This window comes from Schistocerca piceifrons, chromosome 10 (assembly GCF_021461385.2).
Source record: "Schistocerca piceifrons isolate TAMUIC-IGC-003096 chromosome 10, iqSchPice1.1, whole genome shotgun sequence".
Lineage (NCBI taxonomy): Eukaryota > Metazoa > Arthropoda > Insecta > Orthoptera > Acrididae > Schistocerca > Schistocerca piceifrons.
The window spans coordinates 51,855,307-51,876,231 of NC_060147.1; the positions used below are offsets into that span (position 1 = coordinate 51,855,307).

The following is a 20,925-nucleotide window of genomic DNA, read 5'->3' on the forward strand; positions in this document are numbered from 1 at the left end:
TCTGGACATTACGGATCTGCACTTTAAACCGAATTATGCATTTTTAGCATGGTTCGCAAAATGCTGATGCTCTTGGAGTATACTCTAATGTCTTGTTTCTTTTATTACATAATGTAAGATTTTTAATGTTTTACACATAGGAACATACGGGCTTCCTGCGTCGTCATATCTGCGCAAGTGCGGTGACGCCCCTTATCTGGTGCTCTCTGGCAACTGCTGAAACAAATGTATTTCTAACAGGTTGTGAGAAAATATTGCGAATGGTTGTTTGAAAATCATTACTTTCAAAGTAAATTTCCTTTTACGCAAGATGAACGGTGTGTGAGAATGTACAATGAACTTCTAAAATCACAGAGCCTTTGACTCTCATTTAAAAAGCAACTTTGACGACAACCGTTAGAAGAATTTCGAATCTAGAAGATCAGACATTCATGTCGTTAAAAATTTTACTGGCACATTTGTGTGATGTATCTTAAAATGTAACATGCGCAAAAAAGATCAACATTATATGTAATCAACATTATATGTGAAAGCTTAGCTTCTGTTGCAGCTTATTAATCTTGCAGACCAATATTATATGTGAAAGCTTTTCTTTTCTTGTAGCAACAGTATATATACTAATTTAAACCATTAACTTTCTCTGTTTGTGTGTTAGCGCTACTTCACAGTGATGATGCTTTTGGCTGACATCATCACATGTCCATATTCTCTGAGTATCCACTGTCATTGGCTGGTTATATCATGTGACGTGAACTATGACAGGGTTACAAAAGAGCATTGCAATCTCGATTTCAATGCTTCGGAAAGTAACATGTGGTGTTTGGAGGAATTTGAATTTACACTTTTGTAATACAAAAGTATGTACTGGATGTGTTGCTGCACATCAAAGATCTTTCCAAAACGTGTTTTTTTCCCTGAGTTTTGTTTTCTAAAGTGCTGGGAAATTCTACACCAGTGTATAAAACCATAATCAAAGCATTGATATGTTTTACAGTTTCAAGGAAAGGTATACTGTCACTTGACATGGAAAAAGTGTTTTTTCACCCGGGAGAAAGTGTATTTTTAACCGGAAAATCTGGGAAAAAGACAGGAATTATTTTTTCTTGTCCGCATATACACCCTGTTATTGCATTAAACAGTTTTTGATGTTGCTGAGCAACAGTCATACAGTAATTTTTAAATGAAAAGACTACCATTTGACTGTATTGTTGTTCATTTAATTATGGCCCAGGTTTTAGCCTTTTATGCCATTTTCAAGAGATTGAGTTTATGTCATTAATGTATGTTACAGGACATAAATCTTAAAATTGGCTCCCCACCAAATACCAGATGTAAAATCATCTTGTGAAAAAGTCAGTAAATAAAAAAAGAGATGATGATTTTACACCTGGCATTTCATGAGGAGTGAATATTTTTCTTAATTCATGGCCAATTTTAAGCTTGATGTTCTGCAATAAATGTAAATGACATAAACTCTGTCACTTGAAAATGGCATAAAAGGCCGAAACCTGGGTTGTAATTAAATAAACAACAATACAGTCTTATTCTATTTGTGACTCGGTCTCAGAATGTGTTCTGTCAACGGATCCCTTCCGTAAATCAACTTGTCATTATTTTCTTCGATCGATTCAGTACCATCTCATTGGTTATTCGACCTGCCCATCTAATTGTCTGCAATTTCCTGTGGCTCTACATTCCACTTCTGTATCAGACTACATTCTGGACAAATATATTCAGAAAAGACTTGCTAACTCTTAAATTTATATTAGAGTTTAACAAATTCCTCATTTTCAAAACCACTTTTGCGCTATAGCTAGTCTGCATTTTATATTGTGTTGTCTACTTCGGCTGTCGTCAGTTATTTGGCTGCCCAAATAGCGAAACTTATCTTCTAATTTTAGCATTTTATTTTCTTATGTAATTCTTTCAAAATCGCCTTATTTAGTTTGCCTACATTCCATTAGCCTCATTTTGTTTTTGTCTGTGTTCACCTCCAGACCTCTTTCCTTCAACTGCTCTTCCAAGTACTTTGCTATCACTCACAGATTTACAATACCTAACCTCATTTGTTTTTATTTCCTCTCCCTGAACTTAAATTCCTTCAAATTAGACCTCAGTTGTTTTTTCCTTTTTTTTCTCAGTGTGCATATGAACGTTGGGAATAGGCTATGACACTCTCACCCCCCTTCTCAGACACTGCTTCCCTTTCATGTCCTTGACTCTTATAAGTACAGTCTGGTTCCTGTTCAGGTTGTAAATAACCTTCACTCACTGTGTTTTATCCCTGCTGTCTTTTGTACCGAGCGAGGTGGCGCAGTGGTTAGCACACTGGACTCGCATTCGGGAGGACGACGGTTCAATCCCGTCTCCGGCCATCCTGATTTAGGTTTTCCGTGATTTCCCTAAATCGTTTCAAGCAAATGCCAGGATGTTTCCTTTGAAAGGGCACGGCCGATTTCCTTCCCCATCCTTCCCTAACCCGAGCTTGCGCTCCGTCTCTAATGACCTCGTTGTCGACGGGACGTTAAACACCACTAACCTAACCTAACCTGCTGTCTTTAAAATTTCAAAGAGTGTGGTGAAGTCAATATTGTTAAAGGCTTTCCCTGCCTTAAACATAGGTTTGCCTTTCTTCAACCTATATTTTAAGATAAGTTGTAGGGTCAGTATTGCCTTGTATGTACCAACGTTTCTCTGGAGCCCAATCTGATTTATCAGTTTTCCCATTCTTCTGTAATAATTTGGTAGTATGCTGCAGCTGTGGCTTACAAAACCGACGGTTCACTAATTTACACATCTCTCATCAGCTGCCTTCTTTGCAGGTGGAATTGTGTTCTTGAAGTCTGGTGGTATTCACCTGTCTTATGTGTGTTTCCTATCAGGTGGAATAGTTTAGTCACGGCTGGCTCTCCTGAGTACCTAGAAGATTCTATGGGATTGCTGTCAGCTTCACCAGCTTCGTTTCAACTGACTGTATCTCGAGACTCGTTTTCACATACTTCATCTTCCCTTTCTATAATATTGCCTCAGAGTCCATTTCCCATTCGTTTCCCCGTAGTATAATTGTGATTGGCTCGTGTGAGTGCGAATCCAAAATTTGCACTTAAAGGGCAGGGGGAAGGTACCTGACAGAGTTTTGTGGGAGGGGATGGGTGGAGGAAATGAAGTCCAGTTTCTTACAAAATGCAACTAAAAGCCAATGAAAGCTGTTCATTGATCGCCAAATGTACTAATTCTTTGTAATGGTACCAACTAATCTTCAAAGTACTTATTTGAGAGAATGTATTTTGTAGGAGATTTGCAAATATTACTTTGCTATCAGGCAGCTAATGTTCAGGTACACAGAACTGTTTTCTGTGTTCGCCTTTTTAAAACTTTTTGACAGTGGCTGGTAACGCGAGAAAAGCGTTGCAAACAGAATGTACGACTTTACCGGAAACTTTTAGAACAGAGAGTTACCCCGCATTTTCAGTCACGAGGAGAGTACCAGTGGGTTGCGGAAGTTAGTGAGTTTGCGATCGTGTTCCGGGTTTGTTTGTTACTATCGAACACAGATATTGTGTTCCCTTTTTTCTAACTGATACCGAATTGATACATCTGTCTGTGCAGTGAAGCTGGATGCGAGTTTTTTGCACCATACAGTTAAGTTGTCTAACAGTCGATGTACTCGGACATGAGATCGAAAACCTTGCATATGTACACACTCGCACAGAACTACATTATTTTGTGTGTCTGTGTGTTTCTGTTCAGTTTCATTATTCGAACCCAGACTTTTGAGTGCAGTATTAATAGCAAGTATTAATGTTTGGAGTATCGTAAGCTCGGCTCTCGTCGCCCTGTCCTCTGTCGAAGTATTGCTACAATCTGAGTGACAGGAGGAGGGACGTCTACCCAACCTGTCACCTTCCCGTGCTCTCACAGCACTGCCCACTTGTGTGCACCTGTCTGCTGTGTACAACTGATTCACGTGGATTGCCAGATGCCTGCAACTCTGCTGTGGTAGCAACGTGCTTCAATTCCGTTGTTGCTGTACATTTTCTGGCCTTTGTCATATCGGTTATCCCCTCGCCCAGGCACCTGAGGTACGGAAACTAGTGTTTTATTTTTGGTAAATGTTTTGTGCAAAATTTACAGAAATAAAAAGTTACAAATTATTCCTTAATTAAGATACAGTTTATGCTGACGTAAAAATGAAGTCGTTGGTGCTCATAACCTAATATACTTTTCAATTTTAAGTTGCATGAGTTAATGTTATCAAGGTATGGGAGTATATAACCACTTTAATATTTCTGCCATGTAGAATATGCTATTTGTAACTTGTAACTATTGTAGGACTTATTTCCCAATTCTTGAGAAATTAATTGTACTTGTTTCTCTGCTGCAGAGAAGAAGAAAAGGAAAAAGGTGTCAAGTAGTTCTGCTGAAACAGGTAGTGATTCTGATGCAGATAAGAAGAAAAAGAAGAAGAAAAGAAAGAAGCAAAAGAAAGAGAAAAGGTAGAGCTTTCAAATACTTAGTTGCGAATGTCTGATAGTCTTTTTTTGTCATTGTACGAAGTCACTTTAACTTCAGTGCCATTGGCAAATTGAAAGGTGACGATCTTTCATAACCTTTATGAATATTGTCTTAATGTTAAACCAGAATAAATACAGTTTGAAGAATATTTTGAAACACGTTAGTGGCTTTGATGTGTCTTTATTAGGTACGGCTAGGTTACTTTTTCAAGGTACCATTTGTCATCAGTGCTGACAGGTATAATTTAGTGAAAAATATGCAGTGTGGTAATGTTTGGTATCAGAGAAGACTCAAATGAAAGGACATTATTGTTGCAGTAGTGCTTCTATCATAGATAGCAGCTGATCATGTAGAATATTAAACACAAACCTATCTCATTACACACACCCATAGGGAGAACATCTGAAGTAAAAGTTAATTCTAGCAAAGAAAAAAACAGCAATCAGCTATTTTAATAGCGTTATTTGTTTACTCAAATAGTGCTGTTACTGGATAATTTTTGTACAGTTGCTCACTTTTATATTCCATTTATCAGCTTTTGCATTAGTTGTTGGCTATTTTTAGCCCTTTTGGCAAATTTTCATTCAGTGATGGAGCCCTACATCAAAAAGTATAGGAGAAGTATCCTACTTAACTGTAATGGTACTTAATAACGGGTGAAAACAATGTAAAAAAAATCTCCAAGCCAATGTTGTTTGCAGTTTAGGTTGCTTTCGTTAAAATTCCCACTTCATTATGTTGCACACTGTTGATTGCTTGTGTTCACGAAATAGTAAAAAATATATAAAGCAATTTTTTTATATATTTATATAGCAGTGCAACATGAAGAAATGGGGAATTTCAACATAAGTAACCTAAACCGACATCAGTTCTATCTTAGAAATTTGTTGAAGCTGTTTTATTTATTACTTACCGTTTCAGTTAAATAGGAAATTTCACATATAGTGTTTTACTATAGGGCACCATCACCCAAACTACCTTGTGCAACAAGGGAGAGAAAAACGCCCAAAAACTGAGGTGTAACACGTCACTTTGCTCTTTCAAACCAATGAACATTGTCTGTGATTTTTAAAAGAATTTTCGTTGTAGTTTAGTAGACATTTACCTTCCGTGTGTGCAGTTTTTTTTTCTTCTCTGTACGTGCCCCCTGAGCTGAGGTGAACGCAGTGTATTTCTGAAATGGGTAAGGGGACGGTAATATTACGTTGTGTTTGCAGCACTTGTTGCTGCGTGCAATTACTGTGCCACTTATGTTCCGCCTAGGAGATATGCTGTGGTCTACACAGCCCTCAGGAGTTGGAGACATTTCTGTTGTCTTTATGAACAAAGTTAGCCACCTGTCGAGAGTCCTGATGCACGAGAGACATTGTAAGAGGCTGATGTTGTATGACTTGGGATTGTAAGCAGTTGTTAAAAATGCAATGTGCACATTGTAATGGGATTTAAATACATCTACACTCCTGGAAATTGAAATAAGAACACCGTGAATTCATTGTCCCAGGAAGGGGAAACTTTATTGACACATTCCTGGGGGTCAGATACATCACATGATCACACTGACAGAACCACAGGCACATAGACACAGGCAACAGAGCATGCACAATGTCGGCACTAGTACAGTGTATATCCACCTTTCGCAGCAATGCAGGCTGCTATTCTCCCATGGAGACGATCGTAGAGATGCTGGATGTAGTCCTGTGGAACTGCTTGCCATGCCATTTCCACCTGGCGCCTCAGTTGGACCAGCGTTCGTGCTGGACGTGCAGACCGCGTGAGACGACGCTTCATCCAGTCCCAAACATGCTCAATGGGGGACAGATCCGGAGATCTTGCTGGCCAGGGTAGTTGACTTACACCTTCTAGAGCACGTTGGGTGGCACGGGATACATGCGGACGTGCATGGTAGAACGATGGGTTCGATGATGGTTTGGATGTACCGTGCACTATTCAGTGTCCCCTCGACGATCACCAGTGGTGTACGGCCAGTGTAGGAGATCGCTCCCCACACCATGATGCCGGGTGTTGGCCCTGTGTGCCTCGGTCGTATGCAGTCCTGATTGTGGCGCTCACCCGCACGGCGCCAAACACGCATACGACCATCATTGGCACCAAGGCAGAAGCGACTCTCATCGCTGAAGACGACACGTCTCCATTCGTCCCTCCATTCACGCCTGTCGCGACACCACTGGAGGCGGGCTGCACGATGTTGGGGCGTGAGCGGAAGACGGCCTAACGGTGTGCGGGACCGTAGCCCAGCTTCATGGAGACGGTTGCGAATGGTCCTCGCCGATACCCCAGGAGCAACAGTGTCCCTAATTTGCTGGGAAGTGGCGGTGCGGTCCCCTACGGCACTGCGTAGGATCCTACGGTCTTGGCGTGCATCCGTGCGTCGCTGCGGTCCGGTCCCAGGTCGACGGGCACGTGCACCTTCCGCCGACCACTGGCGACAACATCGATGTACTGTGGAGACCTCACGCCCCACGTGTTGAGCAATTCAGCGGTACGTCCACCCGGCCTCCCGCATGCCCACTATACGCCCTCGCTCAAAGTCCGTCAACTGCACATACGGTTCACGTCCACGCTGTCGCGGCATGCTACCAGTGTTAAAGACTGCGATGGAGCTCCGTATGCCGCGGCAAACTGGCTGACACTGACGGCGGCGGTGCACAAATGCTGCGCAGCTAGCGCCATTCAACGGCCAACTTCGCAGTTCCTGGTGTGTCCGCTGTGCCGTGCGTGTGATCATTGCTTGTACAGCCCTCTCGCAGTGTCCGGAGCAAGTATGGTGGGTCTGACACACCGGTGTCAATGTGTTCTTTTTTCCATTTCCAGGAGTGTATTTAAAGGAAGAATAGCCAAACTTTTCTGGCTGATGCAGGCATTGCAGTGGATGAGAAGGATTCTGAGACCGAGATATCTGGGCCATCAATAATCGAACTAGCTGTGGCGCTGTTCGTGTAAATGAGTAGTATCGTTAACATTGGCTGCTTGCTGGTTCTTCTTTGCAACAATCGGCTTGTGTTTTTTATGCACTCACAGTTTCAAAATGTCAGTTTTCAACAAAATAGATTATCTGAGGTTTTGACAGAGTAGCTAGTACAATTTGAGTCCTGAGAAACTGTTGAATGGTGTTGTAACTTTATTACTTACATAGTCTGTGGGAGACTAGGTATGTTCCCATCATAAAACAGCAGACGAGGTTTAAGTAATTGTCACAGGGCTTAACTGAAAACCACGGTCTTCTGGTTTCCCTCTCAAAGATACAGCCAAGTGAAGTCACATATTGTATGATTGAAGGTGGAGGGAGAAAGGGAGGGAACTATCAGCTGCATCGGGACTTCAAGCAGAATCGGCAGCGAGTGAGAATGTGTGCCAGACAGGGACTCTAGCTCGGGTTCTCCTGCTTACTGGGCAGTTGTGTTAAGCACTGCGCCATTCGGACAGTGTGTGTAGTGCAAATACATTCTCCCCGGTCAACCCACATTCCCACGTATTGCCACCTATCCACAGTCCCCGTCCACGCCCTCTGTGCTCACTAATTTAGATTCCCGGCGGAAGTCTAACAGTATTGTGCATCTGCACTGAAGGTTGTCAATTCATTGCCCATCAAGGCATGTCCGAAACTGCAGCTGTGATACATATTATGTACATTGAAGATACGGGCGGTGGGGGAGGGTGGGGTGGCGCAGGGGAGGTTGCGGAGAGCGGTGACATGCCTGAAAGAAGAGACACCACACATTTGTATAATTGATTTACCTCGATGGGAAATGAATTGACAACATTCAGTGCAAATGCACAATATTATTAGACATCTGCCGGGAATCTAAAATTAGTGACTGTGGAGGACATGGTTAGGTGGCACTAGGTGGGAATGTGGGTCAGCTGGGGAGTGTTCAGAGATAGTCCATGCATTTGTGCTGAGCACGGTGTCCAGATGGTGCAGTGGTTAATGCAGCTGTCTAGTAAGAAAAAGATCCCAGATTAGAGTCCCAGTCTGGCTCACATTTTGACTTGTCGCCACCAATTCTGCAAAAAATCCTGATTCAATTGATATTGCCAATTTCTCTCCTTTTCTTTCCTTTCTACCTCTCCACTTTCAGTCTACTTATGACCGCTGCGGATTCCACATGATGTCTATTCTTTTGGATGTGTCCGAAAGAATACACACCACGCATTCATATAAATGAAGTCGCGTAGTTGTTACGCTCCTGATTTGGCGAGTTTGTTCATCAGCAGTTTCTCCTAAATCACTTCACATTAATGTCTCAAAACATTATAAATGACAATGAGGATTTCCAAAATTAGTGGGGTTCATACAAATTGCCTTTCTTGTTTAAGAGGGCAAAGTTCATAGACTCTGCTACATATAGAAATAAAATGCAGACATATCGAATATAGAAAGAAACAATGTTTTGAAGCACATTTGCTGTAGGGGATGCTGGGATGATTCCGTTGGAAGTCGTGGCAGATTTTTCGTTCCCATACTTTGTCAACCTGAGCTTGTGTTCATCTCTAACGACGTCATTGTCAGTGGGATGTTAAACCCTGTCTTCCTTATTAATAAGAAACAGTATTGTGTATTGATGACCATAGATGTTAAGTCCCATAGTGCTCAGAGCCAGTATTGTATATTATGTGGATAACCTCTTATAATTGATACAGTTTGCTTGTATCATAATCTGTAAGTGACTTCTGTGGGTCTTCATGTTATTTCTGAATTTTATATTTTGCTGGCTACCTGATTATTGTATGTTTGTACACATAGTTTGGGTAAAGTTTTATTGACTAAAATTGTTTCGTTGTTGCCTGTCTTAACAAATGACAGTTGTGGATGTAGCACCATTCGTATTCGGGCTTTGTGAGTTGTCGTTGACTGTTTGTGTGCGCCCTCAGGAAGAGCCACAGTTCCAGTTCGGAGGACAGCGACGCCAGCGCAGAGAAAGATGACGTCTCCAGCCCGGAGGGGCAGCCGCACCCTCTGGTCACACTCACGAAGATCGATCCCGACGAGATACCGGACGTGCCACGCAACAAGTTTTTGTTTCGTGGTGGCAACGTGGCCGCCGACAAGGACAAGAAGGACAAAGAGAAGGACAAGGATAGAGACCGCGACCGTGAGAGACGGCGACGGAAGGCGCGCATACGTGGTATTACCAAGAGTGGCCGTCTCATCAAAGGCCGTGGAGTATTTGTAAGTGGAATCTGTGTGGGCCTCACTTGCGAGACACACGTTGCAGTTCTTAGGACTTTCTTCGATGTTGTGATTATTTTTCATTTAAGGACATCCTAGAGTACTACTCCTGGCATTAACATTTTGTGTGATTATGAAATATGATTTTCAGGTTATAATATGTACATTGCTGATGAAGGGTTTCATGATAATTCTTTCTCGTACTTCTACTACAACCTCAATTATGTGTATAAGGAAAAAAGTGAAATGACAGCAATTCATACAAAGCTGATATGTTATCAAGAATCACTGTTTCTACAGTTACGAATAAGTGTCTGCATCCAGACAAGGCCGTATCTCTCGAAAAGATAATGTGTGAGAAAGATGTCTCGAAATTCCAACGTCATAAAAAATCCACTGAGAAAGTGCAGCATTTGTAGTAGTGTGATATTCTGTTGCTTCTTTGCTGTGATGTTGAGTGGTGATGTACAGTCAGATTGGGGGCTAAGACTTTGTATTATTCAATCTTGCTCACCTTATTACAGGGTGTATACGACCCGGGACAACTGTGAGATCCGGGAAAAACCCAGGAATTTTTTCATACGGGAGAAAACCGGGAAAAACCAGTAATGTTTCATTGTTTTATTTTTCAGTTAAATTTTTGTGATTTTTGACTGGTAAGAACCAATACTCCAACAAAGGATATTACTTTATCTCGCGTCTGCAGGATAATACTGCAGCAACAAAACATTAAAAAGAGGAAGAAAAAACGAAAATAAAACTTAAGTCGCAAAGAAAGTCTGTCATACAAACCAACAAAACATAGCGCTCATACAAGTGTCTGCCAACAGCAAAGTGTGTCAAAGGTTTTAGAAAGACTGTGCAATGATTCATAATGACAAATTGCCTCCAATGAGCGTGACGTGACAGCTGTTGACATTAGATTCGTTTGAGCAGTCGCGGGCGGACTCCTGTGCATGTGCAGTTGAGTCGCGTATGGATAGTTCCTTCTCCCACTGCTGGCTACGGATGTGTGGCTGGGCACCACTATCTAGTATTGCCCCAGTTCGGATATATCATAAATCCGGGGCTGATGCACAGAGTTGTAGTGGGGAGGTGGGTAGTCTCCACATTAAAAATCAACTCTCCACGTGACGTGTGCTTACGTTTTGTGATTTTGCTGTTTCCTCTTCATTTATTACTCTCACATCAAATGAAAACAAAGCGGATTTCTATGGCCAGGAGCTATCAAATGAATTAAAATACATCGCATAATTACGGAAGGCTAAAATATTATTTTCAGGTTTTATTTCTACCTTTGACTTAAAGCATTAGTCCCCTTGCAGAACAATGAAGTTATTTTTTTGTTGCTTTGCTAAAGAGATTTGGCTTTTATTAATCTTTTGCACTGAGGCAGTCAATTTATTTGAAACGAAGTGTTTAATTTCACACTGTTGGCTAGTTTCAACTGTTCGCTGCATTTCAAATGCGCATTTTCCATTTTCTAGCTCGCATGGCATTATGCCATAATAAAGAACCAAACATGAGATAATCCAGTACTGCTACTCAAGAAAATTTACATCCGAATCTGGACATACGAATGTGCACTTTGAGCTGAATTATGCATTTTAGTATGGTTCACGAAATTCCGATTAACTTGAAGTATCCTCTGATGTCTTGTTCAGATCACAAGATCTTTTAATGTATTACATGTATGAACATACGGGTTTCCCGTGTCATTGTAGCTGCGCAAGAGCGGTGGCGCCTGTTATCTGGCAGTCTCTAGAAACTGCTGAAACGAATCAGTTTCCAACAGGTCATGGGAAAAGATTGCGGATGGTGGTTTGAAAAGCGTTAATTTCAAAGTAAATTTCCTTGTACTATATTCGAGAATGTACGAAGAATTTCTTAAATCTCAGAGCGTTTGACTCTCAATTAACAATCAACTCTTTGAGGTTGACCATCTAGAAGAATTTCGAGCCCAGATCAGGCATTTACGTCGTTAGTAAAAATTTTACTGGCATATTTGTGTGATATATCTTAAAGTGTAACATGCGCAAAATAGATCAACATTATATGTGGAAGCTTAGCTTCTCTTGCTGCTTATTAATCTTAGATACCACGATTATATGTGAAACCTTGTTTTTCTTGTAGCAGCACTATGTATATTAATTTAAACCATCAACTTTTCTTATTTATGTGTTCGCACTACTTAAGAGTGATCTTGCTATTGGCTGACTACATCTCGTGCCCTATGCTGTTATCAGCTGGCGCGATCACATGACATGAGCTTACAAAAGCACGTCACAATCTAGATTTCAGTGCTTTGGAAAGTAACATGCGGTGTTTGGTGGAATTCGGATTTATGTCTTCGTAACATGAAAATATGCAGCGTACATTTTGCTGCTGCACATCGAAGAGCTTGGGCTGAGAGTCTGAAAGAAGCAATGACTTATTTTCTGCGAGTGTCAGGAAGATGTTTTGAATGAAATGTTGAAAATCATTCTTTCTCATTTTTCCAGTTAAGATTTTTGTAACTAAACAGCCAGTTTTCAATTTTTGGTCCTATATCATCAAGGTTCCTGAAGACAGATATGAAGCTGTGGAAAGAGCGATCCACTCGTACATATCACTGACAAATGTGTCATAGCATTTGTTGATTGCACAACTGAGCCTTTCCATTTTTTACTCTAAAATTATTAAGTGTGGTGTTCGTGCAGGTCTCTCATGGAACCCAACTGATCGGCATTGTAAACAACAGTTGCACGGGTAGCAGCAAGCTTCATCTTCACACTGTGGTGCATTGTCTCTCACGAGCAGCCCTAAAGTTTTCAGACTTTCTCGAGCTTCATTTTGTCGCATATTTTTTTAATTTGTGTCACTCTTTGTAATTCGTGGTTAGATTTTACGAAACAAAATTCTTTGCACACTGCTTAGCTTCAAGCGTTTTGTCCCTTCTTTGTCTAACCAAAAATTAACAGCTTTTCCTTTGTCACTGAAAGCCATTGAAATATGGGTTTGATTTGGGCTAGGAAGGTATGCCAAAGTCATTCGAATGAATGTCCAAGAAACTACCAAATGACACATATGTTGGTCTTAGAGTTGTTTTCACAATATTGAGGACATTCCACATAAGTGGAACATAGACAAAGGCAGATGCTATCAACAGCCATTTATTACAAAAATGAAATGAATGTTAATTCGTTTTACAGTGTTTCAGTTGCTAGCTCAAAGAGCTACTAACAGTTATTGTGGATCTTAAATGAATTACAAATTTAAGAGAGTAGTAACTGTGAAGAATAGTGTCGGAGAAATGTAAACTTGAACTAAATCTTGCATTACAAATGATGATCGGGTTGTGTCATGTTTTCTGTTTACGGATTTACCATATACAGAGGCTGTACGCCTGCCTTGCAGTGCGTGCATAATTAGTAAGCCTCCAGCTGACAGATTACGAATTTGGCATTGTTTTTACAATATTTGCCGTGTGTCTTATGAGCTAAAATTTTGACAGTGCATTCCTTTCGAAGTATTCTTTCTGTATAAAAAATTCCATAGCATGTTTCAACATGTCAGATTGGGCCCTTCCCTTGTGGGTTCTACACAAACTGAAAAGACCAAGTGCACTTGGTCACTGCCAAATCATTAAAATAACATCTCAATAATCCCTCCAGTACTTTGGTAAGTGTGTCCATAATCACTGATGTTACGGCAGTGCAGATCTGGTGCTTCAACTCTTGCAGTTTCCATGGTGGAGCTGGTGCATAAACATTGACCTTAATGAAACCCCACAGGAAGAAGTTACAGGGCAACAGATTTGATGACAATGGAGGTCAGCTGAGAAGTGCTGCCTTAAGAGCTGTTAGATGACCAATCCAGAGGCTCGATAGTTTCATTCAGTTATTCACGCACTTGGCGACTTCATTGAGGAGGTGCTCTGTCTTGTTAAAAGGTGAAGTTGTCCTCTTTTAGCTTCAGAAATGAACAGTGTTGTGACATAGCAAGATACTGCTGACTGTTAACTGGATTTCCCTCAAAGAAATATCTTTGGGTGAATCTCGTACATGTTAAGTGTGTGCATGGGGGGTTGTGAAGGCTCCAAATTCAGACATTCTGCTTGTTTGCTTTCCTACTTAGGTGGAAAGATGTTTCATCGCTGAACACAATGTGTTGTGCGAAATTACTGTCACTGTCAACAGCATTCTGGATCTCGCCAGAAAATGTGACAAGTTTGTGTTTGTTGTCGTGACATAGAGCTGTAACTTGTATGGTTTCATAACTGACCGATGTCTCAAAATGCACCAAATTGTTATTATACTCAGTTGTAACACCAGACTGGCACGAGGGATTGATTTTATAGGGCTATGTTGGAAGGTGGTTTGAATTTGTGCTGACATTTTCATCGGAAACAGAGGGTGGCTAAGAATCTTTCCTTTACATACACATTTTGTGTCTACAAATCTGTCAATTCCATCTATTCAGAATATCAGTTTGGTACCTCAGACTAAAACATCTTTGTCATGTAATCACAGAATTACACTTCAGACTTGAAAACACAAAAGTATTTCTGCTGCGGAGTAGCCGTTTTGCAACATTGTGATAGTAAGCGAGCAAACAGAAGAAAACTGACATCTAGTGGCAATGTATATAAACTAGGCACTGTGTCTGTTACATAAGCTGGGCCGGGGTGCAGTGGTAGGTAGTTTTGACAGTATAATGCTTTGTAATATGTATATTCATTTTGAAACATTCTGTACTCTAAATGTGATGTTAAATACCACTACTCAGTGGATTGTCTGTAGAGCTGTAGAGGGAAGTGAGATACAGTTCTTCAATGCTCTCTCTCTCTCTCTCTCTCTCTCTCTCTCTCTCTCTCTCTCTCTCTCTCTCTCTCTCTCTCTCTCTCTCTCTCTCTCTCTCTCCCCCCCCCCCCCCTCCCCGTATCTGCGTGTGTGTAAGCAAAAAAGTTCATATAGAAATATGGATATTTTTCATTTTCTTTCTTACACACAGTTTATTTTTGTATACCTTTTTGTATTCAGATCTCCAGCTGGGTTCTTATTTTCAAATATTGTTTCCTGATGGCTAAATGAAATGTGCAGAATGCCTACCATTAACTCTAACACAAGCTCCTGAATTCCACATTTTGGATTGTCTTACTTGCTCCAATACCCCAGATGTCTGCTGTGTCTACTGAAATCCTCCTCGAACATGTTGTCGAAGAACATGAACATTCATTGTAAGTCCTTTAACGCCCCCAAAAAATGAAGGATCAGTGGAGTTGAGATCAGGAGATGGACCAGGACAAGATGTTACTGCTCCAAGATCTATCTGTTTATCTGGGAAACACCGTGTGTGTGAACTGCACCTTCTCACATAAGTGAAGTGAGACGTCTTCCAGCAAAACATTTAAACATTTGGTTAAAAATTAACTGTACGATGCTCCAGTAGGCATTCCACAGAAAGGGAATGGTCCTGCTAATCCCGTGTGCAGTAATGCGAGCCTGTGCATTAATGCTTCTGGTTTCAAAAAACTGCATTACGTAAAAAAATGAGATGTATTTGTTAGCCCCCTGATGTATTTATCCATTAGGGATTGTGAAGAAAAAATTGAGATTAATGACAGCATGCACAGACAAATTTCAGCAGTCGCTCATCTTGTACTCTGTATGTGATTGCGGGGGGAAGCTATCCTGATGTGTGGTATCGTGCTGAGTACCCTCTACTGTGCATGTCACATTGTCTTGTAGAGTGTGTATGTAGTTGTAGAATCATTCTGTGTGACCAGTACAGAATCTCAAACATTTTGTAGCAGCACGTGCAGAGACTATACGTTCAGTCCTCGTCACGGAACTTCCCCTTTCTGGCATTCTTTAGCTCGCTCGGTTCCTGTGTCTCAGCTAACTTGTAACATATACTTGCAGTGTTTTGTTAACTGATATTATATACTATTGTTCCTATGTTGGGTTTACTTGCCAGTTCTTGCAACTGTAGTGGTGCTTGGAGTCTCTTGTTAGAGTGGCTCTTCACAAATGTATATAAGAAATGGATATTAAATGTGTGTATCAGTAAAGGGGGCCAGCAGGTACATTTGACCTGGCAGTATTGGCCTTTATAATAGTATTTCTGTGGGCTCACATACAATAACTTGTTTGGTATGTAGTCACTTGCTCTAAAGCTCAGTGCATTTAGCACTAAACTGAACCAATAATTTTACATTCCTATGGGAAGGATGTGTGAATATATGGTAAAGTGAAGTGTTTCTTGTTTCTTACAGTGTACTTTCACCAGTACGTAAGTTCCTAAAGCTTCTGGTGTTTGTTTTATTTATTTATTTGGAAGTAGCATTAAATGGAAGCTAATTATTTTTAATAAAAGGTTTTCATTAAAGTTTTATTTCTGAAAGCACATAAAAGTGTATAATTTTTTATTTTAATAAAAGGATTTTAGTAAAGTTATATTCCTGTACGCATGAACATTTGTATAATTTTTATTTATTAGCATTTCAAACAGCAACTACCTTTAGTTTGCACACCAACCACCACACAAGTTGATCAGCAAATGAGTTTGCGACTGCCTTTTACATAAAGCGTATGGAAGTTACTTTTAACAATGTTTTTATCTACTGTATTTGGTGTTAGCCAGGTATTTGCCTACACGTTAAAATGGGACCTGTAAATTCTGTAATCTAAACTACATACGTATAGAGGACACTGCACACCATTATGATGTACTTAAGCTTATACAACTACAGTCTGTTACGATTTGTATGTGTCTCTTGTTGTAATGTATTCTTATGTTTTTAGCACTGAGGATAGCCACACTGTGGTCGAAATGTAGATCTGCGACAGATTACTAGTGACTGACTGCTGTACTTTTTCTCGACTTTAAATATTTCTGTTCTTTTCAGCGTTACAGGACACCATCTAGAAGCAGATCAAGGAGTGTGACTCCACCACACTGGAAACAAGCCCAGAACAGAATTATTAAGTACAGTGAGTATGAGGTGAGTGGCTATTGACATAAAGGATCAGCCATTTCTATCCGCAGCTGTATTGAAACATTCAGATTTCTTACAAACTTTGTGCTACCAGTAGTACAATATTTGTTAAATGTCGTGGGATTAGTTGTGCTGATAAAAGGAATCTCATCCGGAAATATTTGCTCGGTGTTTATTTCCCTAATGTGGATGTCAGGAATAAGTAGTAAAGAGTCCAGCAGTTGATCTGTAACTTACGTATCTTGTTACATTGAGGTGTGACACATCATTCGTAGAACAAGATTTTCCATACTCTCAATATCTAATGGCCGACAGAAGGTGTTTGTGGGATAATGTAGTCAGTTAGTAGGAAACACCCCACTTTTGGGAGGTTTTTTGATGATTTGTGCACTTCCGAATTGTACTGATCCTGTGCTGTCAGCGATGTGAGCGGCGTACTGGCACTTCTGCCTGATGGATGTTGACATTTGCCCTGTGGGGCCGTGAGGCAAAGGTATCGAACACATGTGACTTCTGTGACAACAAAGACATCACACGGTGTCTATGTTCTGTTTTTATCGTTCTGCGTCTCGTATGAGATGGTCACATGACAGCATCCAGCTGGAATGTAAAGCATCTGTAGTTGATTCATTAAGAGAAGTTAGACTTGAGCATAATAGGAAATAAATCAGAGCTCAACTTCTCCGAGTGTGTTATTCTAGTGAAATAACACACTTAGAGAAGCTGAATGCAATGTATTTTCTGTAAAGTGCAAGTCTTAACTTCTCTTAATGAATCAGCTACACATGCATTACATTCCAGGAAGATGCTGTCATGCATCAGTCTCACACGAGAGTCAGAACAGAGTATCAATGCCGTGATGATTTCTTTGGCTCCATACCGTTGCCTCACAACCCCACAGAGCGAACGGTACCAACCAGCAGATAGAAGCACCTGTCGGCAGCTCGCATCGCCGATTGCAGAGGATTGGTACAATTCCGATCTGCAAAAACTGTCGAAAAACCTCCCGATAGTGGGGTGCTTCCTACTAACTGACTACATTATCCCACAAACAGCTTCTGTGGGCCAATGTATATAATGTCTGTGGAACATCTGTGAATGTCATGTTACACCTCATATTCTCTCACTGAGATGAAAGACTCCATGCTCATAAAATTAGTTCTAAAAGTTCCACACAATTGCAATGAATATAAATTTTCAAACACTTTTGTAATTTTACAACTCTACAAAATATTAAGGTTCTTTGCAGTTAAGTTTCCCTCTAGGACTTTGCATAATGTTCCACTCAACTCGTCTCATTTTCAACAGTTACCTCCCATCATTACTTTACCCAACACCAAGTAACATACAGATCCGGTCCCTATGGGTCTCTCGTACAGTTTCCTTTTTCATTACAGTATTTATCACCGTATAATTTCACCTCTGCTCTTACTCGAGCTACATGATCTCTAATTTCCTTAGGTATGGGCATTCCAACATGCACAAACATTTCTGTAAGTTCCTCGATATATTGCACCAGACTATCTATCTTGCTTTCTTTTCTGTATACAGCTGACACCAGTGTACTGTCACGTTCTCCAGGTCTTGGCAGAGATATTTGTATCATGTTTACTAACTTTTTTAAATTACTTCTCTTAATTCATTCATTTACTTGAAGAGAGATTCTTGGATTGAAATAAACAATCTATTTAATTATTCTTAACCTCAGATACTTGCTTCCCTAAACCATAGTAGAAATGTACCCATATTTATGAAGTTTAAGCAGCCTAGTCCATACCACACTACACTAGCCTGGAGAATGTGCCCATAACATCAGCATCCTTCTTGTGCACGTTTACACCTCATTCTAAGGGCAGATACTTCTCAGTTATCTTTCGATTTGAGATGTCAGTGTCCCTTTATAACTCCTTCATAAAAGCAGTACAGGTCCATTCTTTTTCAGATATATCCGACTGAAGGTGTAAGTCATTCTTTCTGTAGGTCCATGAACCCTTTATCTTCCTAACGTATTGCCTTCGGGCGTACCACATCATCACTTTTCAATTCCTATACAAAGTATCGTACCCTATCCTCTTCTGAGATGATGACGTTACTCCTGTCTTGACTCCAGTGATCATTACCTTGCATACATTCTTGCCTTTCTCAAGCCTTGCCTTACATAAATACTTACACCTCTTCACAGTAGAGGTTGAATATCTTTGTTGTATGCTTCTCCTCACGCAGTACATTCTGCCAGTAACTCTATTCCACCCGTTTATCTTGGTCTGTGGTCATTGTATTTGAACTTCTTTTTCACCCTTTCCCTATTTTGAATCTAACTTGTTACAGGTACTTATCAGAATGAATACTAAGTGGTACATGTCTGCAGTTCTTCTGTGTTCCCACTGTTACCATAATTGATGTGTGATGTGTGCACATTCTTTCATCTCCTTTCCCGTTGATATGCTGTACGAACCCTTTCCCCGACAACATGTGACACATAATTATCAGTCATAAAATTTTGTCATGTTAGCTGGTATACCTTTTCAATATACATCAGTTATTGCACGTTAAAAAAAAAAAAAAAAAAAAACATTCATACACAATATGTAACATACAGATTTGAAATGACTCACAAGTTTTAACTAGTATAAATGTTATCCATATGTATATGAGGTATCATTTTATGAGTGAGTGATTGTGTGTACTCTTGTACACAACATACACACTCTGGTCTGACTTGTGTGTTTCATACAATAGTTGGAACTTTAATAGTGGCAACTATTTCTTTATGGCTCGTACAAAATAGATACATGCTTTAAAGTTTTACTGACCTTAAAAGTAGTCAACAGCATTGTGTATAACCTGTTGCCAGCGATGTGGAAGTCGTAGGATACTCTTAGTAGTGGCAGTTGTGTTGACAGTTTGAGCGCCGCCGTCTATTGCTCGATGAATTTGTAGCAGTTCTGAAGTGAATGCTGTGAAGAGTTTCCTTCAGTTTAGAAATCAAGTTTAACTTGCAAGGGCTTAAGTCAGGGGAGTGCAGTAGGTGGTACAGCACTTAGCAGCCCCATCAGTCAAACAAATCAGTAACATCTCGCACTGTCCGTTTTTGGAACACAACCTACAACCAGCTTAGAGACAGAAGTGATGACACTTTCTGCAGGTCCTGACCATCATTTTGCAGGACAATGCTCAAGCACGTACAGTGCAAGCTGTTACTGATTTGTTTGACCGATGGGGCTGCTAAGTGCTATACCACCTACTGCACTCTCCTGACTTAAGCCCTCGTAAGTTCAACTTTATTTCTAAACTGAAGGAAACACTTCACGGCATTTTCTTCAGAACTGCTACAAATTTGTTGGGCAATAGACCACGCCGCTCGAACTGTCAACACAACTGGCACTGCTAAGAGTATCCTACAACTTCCACATCGCTGGCAACGGGCTGTACACAATGCAGGTGACTACTTTGAAGGTCAGTAAAACTTTGAAAGACATATCTATTTTGTACGAGCTGTAAACAAATTGTTGCCATTATTAAAGTTCCAGCCCTCGTATATCTAATTGTGGAATAGGATAGTTAAGATAATAACTTTCATAAGATTATAGGATAAAAAAAAGAATCAAAAAGCTGTTTTACATTAAATGAAAGCATAAATAATAGAGCCGTTAACTCGGGGCCTGACAGACGTCATCCTGCTGAACTTGCTTAGAAAGCTGGTTTTCCTGAAGATTTAAATTGTTTTATTGTATAAATATTACATAGACCTTTATCTTGACCTGTTGTTTGTCTACGAGATGTACTGCTTTTGCATGTGTTATACTCAGTCTTGTACGGTCCACTCGTCTACCAGTATTTGCTTTTTGATTGTTTCCTAAAGTCTTCCCACAATTTAAAATCCTTGCTATCGACTTTTCCCTATTTCGCAGTGTCCCTGACTAAATAACTGAGTGCAGAATTTATTTTTCCATGCTGCGTATATACAGTTTGGCGCTTGAAGTACAGTAATATGTCTGTGTGCCACGCTTTAACTTCCTACCCTGATAATGAGTGAGGTGCCATATCGGTTAAGACCCTGGAGCAAGAATACAGCTAGCCTAAATATCTTAGTACTAGTGTGGGAACTGTTACTCAGCTCAGGTTCCCTGCTCATCCTTGATCAGTCTAATCTGTAATGACGTAGTGATCAGCAGAATGTTAAACCTGGACCTTTCTTCCTTATCGCATTGACGTGAATATAACAAGAGGACACTATTTG

At 40.4% G+C, this 20,925-nt stretch overlaps 1 protein-coding gene across 2 annotated transcripts in view; it reads left to right on the forward strand.

The window, feature by feature from the left end:
- Window positions 1-20,925, forward strand: part of LOC124718814 (peptidyl-prolyl cis-trans isomerase G) — a 51,499-nt gene that overhangs the window by 10,577 nt on the left and 19,997 nt on the right. For both annotated transcript variants that reach the window (XM_047244433.1, XM_047244434.1), the window contains 3 exons: window positions 4,385-4,496; window positions 9,409-9,706; window positions 16,596-16,691. In XM_047244433.1, coding sequence (XP_047100389.1) covers window positions 4,385-4,496; window positions 9,409-9,706; window positions 16,596-16,691 — 506 coding nt within the window. The remainder of the gene's footprint in view (window positions 1-4,384; window positions 4,497-9,408; window positions 9,707-16,595; window positions 16,692-20,925) is intronic.